The sequence below is a fragment of the Salvelinus sp. IW2-2015 genome, linkage group LG7 (assembly GCF_002910315.2).
Source record: "Salvelinus sp. IW2-2015 linkage group LG7, ASM291031v2, whole genome shotgun sequence".
Lineage (NCBI taxonomy): Eukaryota > Metazoa > Chordata > Actinopteri > Salmoniformes > Salmonidae > Salvelinus > Salvelinus sp. IW2-2015.
The window spans coordinates 28,838,364-28,846,989 of record NC_036847.1 but is presented as its reverse complement, the minus strand read 5'-3'; the positions used below and the strand labels follow the sequence as shown (position 1 = coordinate 28,846,989).

General features: G+C 40.3%; 1 protein-coding gene across 1 annotated transcript; it reads left to right on the top strand.

Annotated features, from left to right (window-relative positions):
* Positions 1–14: 14 nt before the first annotated feature.
* LOC111966790 (homeobox protein Hox-C12a) lies at positions 15–2,234 on the top strand. Its single transcript, XM_023991723.2, has 2 exons — positions 15–650; positions 1,573–2,234. The coding sequence occupies exons 1-2, from the start codon at positions 35–37 to the stop codon at positions 1,809–1,811; spliced, it is 855 nt and encodes a 284-aa protein (XP_023847491.1). The 5' UTR covers positions 15–34; the 3' UTR covers positions 1,812–2,234.
* Positions 2,235–8,626: the final 6,392 nt, after the last annotated feature.

Genomic DNA, 8,626 nt, shown 5'->3' with positions numbered 1-8,626 from the left:
AATAAACTAGAAGCTGTTGGTCGGGCCCGCGGAAATGGGCGAGCATAATCTTCTTAATCCCGGGTTTGTGGGACCTTTGGTAAACATCCACACTGGAGACACTTTTTACTTTCCGAATTTCCGAGCCTCGGGGGGACAACTGGCGGGGCTACCATCTCTCCCCTACCCGAGAAGGGACAATGTTTGCTCCCTCCCGTGGAACCCATCCGAGCCCTGCAATGGATACTCTCAATCCTATTTTAGCAGCCCCGTGTCTATTAACCCTTCTTTCAACCGGTCGTGTGAAATTACTCGGCCGGAGGAGAGTAAATGTTATTATAGCAACGGCAGCGTGAGCAGCAGAGAGAGCTGTTCAGGTGGTGGCGGGAGCAGCCTAAAGCGAGAGGATAAAGCGAGGGACACATCGTCATTCATAACATCTGATCACGGGATGCACTCTGGCATGGGCAGCAATAACATTGGTGCATTTTCTAAGTATAATTATGGGACCGAGCAACTCATTCAAGACCCGCCATCCTGCCAATCTCTGGAATCCGATTCCAGCTCCTCGCTTCTCAACGAGGGCAGCAAAACATCCTCCAGCGACCCTCAGAACCTTCTGTCACCAGGAAACCACACCGCCCACTCGGGCAACATAGCTGCATGCGGAGGTGGGTCCCATCCTCATTCATCCAAACACTGTTGTATGAATTTATACATCCCCAAAATGCTCGTTTATTATCAAATTAATTGTGTAGTTCAGCATAGCCAGAGGTTTGTTGTTGGCTCTAGCGATTTGTTATCATGATGCTCATTGTTTTGTTTTTTGCCTGTAGGCGACTTCACTTGCGTGGCAGACAAACGCCGCTAGGGGTTTCCCTCAAATGTTCCATCATGCTTCAAGCGTTTGTGTACAACCAGGAGACTTTAAACTGCAGACCATTTTAGTCCACGGTCTGTCTTACTGCCACTGCATGCGTCTCAGAGTCAGAGACAAATAATTATGAATAAGCTTATCGATGTGACTGTATCAGTTTGGTTTATCTGTATCATTTAGCTTGTTATAACATGTATATTACGCAAATATTAGGCAGAACAAATGAGTGCAGTGATTTGAAGAGGTGAGGCGCTGTGGATGACTGCATCAAATAGAGAGGGGTTTCGTTTTAATGACTCGTTAACATAATTAATATCTGTCGCTGTGTACTTTAAAGGGGGGGGGGGATGTTGGGGTTTTTGCAAGGAAAGACTTAATTATCATGTTAATGTAGCTTTAACTGCATCAGTAAAACTTCATGTGACACAAACTACTGTAAATTAGTGGTCCCTTTCCCTTTATGTATAAACTCCGAAGAAGGAAACAGAATTTCAGCTGCAGCTTCTGAACAAACATTCCCCATGTCATCGAATAAGATTCAGACTTAGAAAGGTCTAGATAGACTAGACCAAAACAAGTAAAGTGTTACACAACACATGTTTATGTGCGCAGCACAGGAAGTCACATTGAAAGGAGAATAGTCTTGGAGGTGACTGTGAGCTTAATTTGTAGTCCTAACTGGTGTGACTTATCCATATTTTATATGCCCCCTCCAGGTGCCCCGTGGTACCCGATGCACACTCGGACCCGAAAGAAACGCAAGCCCTACTCCAAGCTCCAACTGGCCGAACTGGAGGGCGAGTTCATGCTGAATGAGTTCATCACCAGACAGCGGCGGAGGGAGCTGTCTAACCGCCTCAACCTCAGCGATCAACAGGTTAAAATCTGGTTCCAGAACCGGCGTATGAAGAAGAAGAGACTGATGATGAGGGAGCAAGCTATGGCCTTCTTTTAGATTTCGTAGAGACGTGGCACCATAAGGATAATCGATTGACAGGCAGTGTTTCTCCTGTCTGCAATTGCTATAAATGCATGCATGCACCCACCTAGCCTACTCTCGCTCCATCTCCATCAGAAAGTGCAAAATGTTCAGGAAAATATTTTAGGTGTAGGCCCTAAGGCAAACGACCAAGTGATACTGCTGCGATAACTTAGAATATCTGCAGAGTTATGCAGGATAGAACTACCATAGTGTTGTGGTAAAACACCTATAGCCTACAGACGTTAATCAACTGTGAGATTATATTATTGCGTCCCGRATAGGCCTAAAGGACTGAATTAGTGCATGATGTCCATGACTGATGTAATTTCCTAAGCCCTTGAAAATGAATAATTTCTTTTGATAAATGACTTGAAAACTAAATTAACTAAACTAAAAGCAATATAATAAACACGAGGCCAGAGTTTGTGATAAACCTATCAGGCCAATTCTTCACCAATGTACCTGAATCCCATTTACGTGCATTCATTGTCACTGGCAATGTAGATTGGTTAAGACGAACGACATTGGTTAAGACGAACACAATGTCCTTATCTGCTTTCTCTAGTTCCCTGCCATGTGTTTCGGCACGTTCACGGTCACGAGCAAGGAGTCAGACTCCAAGCCGCAAATCAGAGGATCTTAAACCTCCATGCCAACCTCTCTATGGCTGCAGCGCTTTGAAATATTATTTGCCATGAATTCGTTCATGTGCTGACAACTTTCTCAAGATATTTGATATTACCCCCCCCCCCCCCCCCCCCCCCCCCCCCCCCCCCCCCCCCCCCCCAACAGCCTCTGGATAACTTTGGGGGGTTGGATCAGAACAGATGAGGTTGTGGTTTAAACACGGGTTCGTGCTGGCTGCTATCGAAGATCATAGTTCTCGTAGTTGTGCTGACAATTATTCTTCAATTATTCTTCACCATAGAGTTGTTGGAGATCCTTATTGCAATAACAAGCGGAGGTAGATGTATTCTTCGTAAATGCACATCCCATAGATAAACTCTCAATAAGCTTTTTGTACTTGATATAGGCCCAGGAATAACGGTTATCGCTCGGAAAGGGCACATTTGAAATGGGCATAATTGAAAGTAGAACTTGACTGAAAAATAGGCTCAGTGGAAAGAAATATCGTATTCTAAACATATATGACATACAAAATCTAAACGCTGGTGTGTGAACCTTTAACATCTGGGCAGCACAATGTATTATAGTGTTGACTGTATATGGATTAAAACCCAGCGGTGAAAGATACAGTGAAGCATGTTAGTGATTATGTGAAAAATAAACAAATGGATGATACATAATGATTGCTCGGTACCTTATGACTTTTAAAGTAGAAACAACTGAAAGATTGAAAGACATATCGTCGCATTTTAAAAACCTTTATGATGTATGCATATTATAATTATAATGATTATAATGCATTGGTCGGAGGTGCTGACTATTATTTGTAGGCTACTGTATTTGGTATTCGTTATGTACTATATGGTGTCTCTTTTAACCTTATAACGTGTAGCAAATTGTAAAAGTATGGAAACAATATGATATTTGGGGATATCCTATCTCAATGTAATAGTGTTTTATGTTAATGTGCCTTGTTTTTTTGTACAATATCGCATTCCCTTATTAGCTCTTGTGAGGGTTGCTTCAGACGTTGTATTGTATAAAAGTAAAAATGACATGAATGTATCTATGTATGAATAAGGTTTCTAATAAACAGAATCTTAAAAAAATAAAAAAGGTTATACCACTATCATTTTACTGTGGTTTCAAGTACTTTATTATGTGATAATGGTACAACAAATGAGTCGCATTCTAGCGTTACACACGGTTATTGCGTTGGATTCTTGTTTGGATATACACGACATATATCTCAGATAAGCTATAGCTTTATTTTGTTTCCGTTTTTCATCTAAAACAAACATTTTGAACATCTGTAATAAATGCTACTCGGAGTATGGCAACACATATACTGTAAGTTGAGTAGCTTCCTCATCTAAATATTATAGACACACCTTACAGTTTAAAGGCCAGGTAGTCAATGTCGCTGGAATGCAATAAAACAGAGACTTGAACAGACAATAACAGTAATAGGACTACATTCCAGTTATAATATCCTGAACCTCATAGTTGGCTGGATATTCTGATTATATTTAACCTACATGCTGTTTCAATGAACTTTTACTGTGGTCCGTAGTTGAAGTGATGTGTACAAGAACCCCAGCGCTCTCATTTGGAATGGTAAAACAATATGATGCACTGGTTATGTGGTAATGACAGGTAAACAGAAAATATGGAGTTTGCGTTGCACATATCAGCCAAATAACTCTCAAACATAATTACCATTGAAAATAAAAAAGTATTGGGTATTAAGGGCTTGTCACAATAAAGTGGCGGCTTGTGTTTTTTTCTGAATTGAGATCAGTTGTTGGCTTTTCAGTGAACTATGGATGGCCGGATCCGGCGACCGACTCCTGGCACCAGTCAAGTGGTCTGAATTAGTCCCTGTATATCAAAAAATACTTACGCCTCCATCATACGCTGCTGCCACTTGTGCGTTTTGCCTATAGTTTACTAGCCTACCATACCGTGTTGAATATAGCTTACTAGCCTACCATATGTTGGAATTACCTATAGCCTACCATACGTTGAATATTTACTTACTAGCCTACCATTACCGTGTTGAATATAGCTTACTACCATACCATACCGTGTTGGAATACTTACTATACATACGCTGTTGAACATAGTCCTACCAATACCGTGTTGAATATAGCTTACTACCGCCCCTACCATACCGTGTGTTGAATATAGCTTACTAGAACTACCATACCGTGTTTGAATAATTAGCTTTACTAGGTCTTCATACTGCACTCTTCGGAAAAAAAAGGCTCTGGATAGAACCAACAAACGTTCATGTGCGTTGCTTCAATATGGCCCACTAAGGTTCTATATTCGACAAACTTTCGCGTTTCTAATGACTAGGTGACATATATGAGAGAAAACACCAAAACACTTTTGCGTCTATCCAGAACCTTTTTTTCTAAGATGTGTATTTGAACTAGATACTCACTAGCCTAACATATACATTGTGGAACATATATTCCTATCCTACTATACAGTGTTGACACTATATTTCCTATCACTATAACAGTGTTGAACTATATATTCCTATCCTACTATACAGTGTTGAACTATATATTCCTATCCTACTATACAGTGTTGAACTATATATTCCTATCCTACTATAACCTGGCTGACTATACTGTGTTGAACTTAGTATATCTCACCAATATCTTCAAAATAGACATGAGTTTATTGAGAATTTAGAAGGCTGCAAATTTGAATCCATCATCACATTGAGAACATTGAGGTGATACTATGCCAGTTACTATTCCGTGCTTTCACCTTCCTTTATTTCTTCTGCAATATTCTTATTGTGATTTTGCCATTTTAACTAACCTGTGTTCACAGTTTCTACAGTCAGGATATTGAGAGGTGCATTGAGTCATCAACGGAGAGATGCATTGCACCATAATGCTTTTACCATGCGCTAGTTCCTAGCAGCAGCCTATGGATTTGCTTATAGGTAAAGTCAACAAATGAGAAAAGAGAGAGAATGTGTTTTGGGTACTAGCCTACTATACACAACTAGCAATCATCTGAATAATAAGTATTTAGGGATGCATCCGYCTAATAATATTTAATCGAGAAAAATTGAAGTTCAGCTGTATTCTACCTGAGACATTATGGAGAAGGCAGGGTGGAAAATGTGTGAATTTTACTCACAAGGCAAAACAATATTGTGGTCCTGATTTTAGGTTGCACATAATAGTCTAACATGTTAGATTATACCGTACTTAATAGAAGTGAATGCATGCAAATTTGAACTCTGAAAACTGGTATTTGAAGATGAAAATATTCGGGTTACATTGTGTGTGTGTCTTCTTTGGAGTGGTTTTACGCAGAGAATATTCTTGCGGTTTCAATGTCGAATGCCTTTGATGTGTTAAATTAGGGAGTATATTGTACTACGAATATTAGCCTAGTACCTCATACTATTTTTAAAAAAAAATCATAATAATATAATTATTTTGTATGTTATGCAATATATAGCCTACATATTGTCTGGATATGGCCTATATTTCAAAAACGATTTGCATCTTAGAAAATTAGTTCAAATAAGCAATCAATTACATCAGGTTTTCATTTTCTCCCAGTGTTTTTTCCCACTTAGAAAACACATATACGACTTGGAACAGGTTATAGGCCCAGTAAATTGCGTAATGCTACTTCTAGTGTTAAACGTGCTTTACGCATCGGCCATTGTATCCAGAAATGAAAAAGAGGCACACTTGACTCAAATGTAGCCTAAAAAATATGATGGTAATGTCAGGTAAGAACCAATCTCTGAGACGATGTTCTTCGTTCTTGCGTAGAATGCAGATACGAGGTTATATGTGGTCTGCATGCACACCGATCGCACTTTTGACTTTGAGACTGGCTAAATCTGTTTATGGTGGCTTGACTCCCTTCGCGCCCCGTCACAGAGGTCAGTAAGCGGTACGTGCATGCCCTTCACAGAGAACTTCACAGATAGCCACGTGGCCTAGCAGGCGCCCCAGCACGGCCACACTCTCTCTCTCTCTCTCTCTCTCTCTCTCTCTCTCTCTCTCTCTCTCTCTCTCTCTCTCTCTCTCAATTCAATTACATTTGAGGGCTTTATTGGCATGGGAAACATATGTTTACATTGCCAAAACAGAGAATATTCATCAAACATAAAACCTTTACTGTAAACACTACTCTTACAAAAATTCGAAAAAGATAAAGACCATTCTCAAATGTCATTATAGTCGCCATATACACAATATGCTGTTGTGATGGTATTTCACCAATAGATATGGGAGTTTATCAAAATTTGATTTGATTCGAATTATTTGTGGGTCTGTGTAATCTGAGGGAAACATATGTGTATGGCATTTGGTAGGAAGTGCAGCTCAGTTTCCACCTCATTTTGTGGGCAGTGTGCACATAGCCTGTCTTCTCTTGAGAGCCAGGTCTGCCTTCGGCGGCCTTTCTTTCTCTCTCTCTCTCTCTCTCTCCATCTTTCTTTCTTTCTCTCTCTCTCTCTCATACCGTTTATGGCACCGAGCACGTTAGAGAGAGAGGAAAAGTAGTGTGCAACGATATTCACTTGCGTGTGTGTGTGTGTGTGTGTGTTGAAGAAAATCAGACAGCAACGTCCAGCATTATCTTTATAATTAGCCTAATAATAATGACATAATAATAATTATAGCCTAATAATACCAATAATAATTATATAATAACAATAGTGGCATTAATATAAATACTTGTAACGAAATAACAATTTAGAGGAGGACCTTTGTACCAGAGTGTCCCCCATTCGTTTTTACAAGCATTTATTGGATGCCTTTAATTCTTATCTAAATCCTTTAGTCCAGACAAACCGAACGCTGTGATGAACTAAACGTGAACTGTGTATTTGCAGTTAATTTCTGAATTTGTTAGCGGATTATTTTTGTCAGCTTCTGTGGCATGGTAAGTATCATGGTTTTGCCAAGGGTTACCCTGTTCAATCAAAACCGGATTTTGATCTTCCAAAGCTCCTCAGCTTGTATTTGTTATTTGTTTAACATTATGTCTGCGTGCACAATCTATTTCGGGGCCTATCCAAGGTTGTGGGGAGTGTTTTCTATAGGTTCTCCTCACCCCCACTCCTTTAACTGATACGTGTGGGCGGGAACAGTGCACGAACTGAAGGTCAAGTTAGTACCTTATATGGATCCCTAGTGTACCAACACACTGACTGACTGACTGACTGACTGACTGACTGACTGACTGACTGACTGACTGACTGACTGACTGACTGACCGACCGACCAACACACTGACTGACTGACTGACTGACTGACTGACTGGGTGCAATAGAAATCTGTGAATTGTCTCCCACTGGGAGCACAACAAAAACAAACGTCTCACTGGTTTCCTTTTTTTGTGTTTTGTTTTACTTGCCATTGGTAAAATGCATTGAACACCATGGATAATTTGCTTACTTTGAGATGCGCTGTAAGCCTAATGGATGTGAAACGGGAAAATTGACTCTGATTGATTTCTGACTGGTAAATACAGACGATGCGTTGACTTATATTTGAAACGTTGTGGTATTGAAATAGAACACTATTCTACTTTAGTGAAAATCCTACTTTACGAAATAATCCTAATTTTAGCCATAGGCTACGTTTTACCAGCTACGCTTCTTTAATATGCATGCACTTTAGTCCTTCAAGCTTATAGCCTATATCGAGTAATGCATGTGCGTTATTCAGTGCACAATGTCAGTTGTTTCCTAGAATAAAGCGGGACTTGGATGAGGGTGTATAGACCTGCTAAGCTCACTGATCAACACAGCCGCGGCCGCGTTCATTTCTTCAAGTCAATCATTTGTCATGCCTAATTGTACCGCAACATTAAGGCCTTTTGAAACGTTGTATCTTTGCCATTGTATCTAATATCTTACTGCATGGGAAATGACGTGTTGACTTTTGTTTAGCTTTRTTTAACTACGCAAGTCAGTTAAGAACAAAGTCTTATTTACAACGACGGCCCACCGGGGAACAGAGGGTTAAGTGCCTTGTTCAGGGTCAGCTCGGGGATTCGATCCTGCAACCTTTCGGTTACTGGCCCAACGCTCTAACTACTAGTCTACCTGCCGCCCCGACTTCAAAGGTGAACTAAAAAACGCAGACAGGGAAATCCACACAGCAA

Bases quoted from the DNA above. Each gene is read 5' to 3' on its own strand.
- LOC111966790 (XM_023991723.2), top strand. From the start codon at position 35: ATGGGCGAGCATAATCTTCTTAATCCCGGGTTTGTGGGACCTTTGGTA. The intron at 651-1,572 runs GTGGGTCCCATC...TGCCCCCTCCAG, and splicing joins CAACATAGCTGCATGCGGAG to GTGCCCCGTGGTACCCGATG.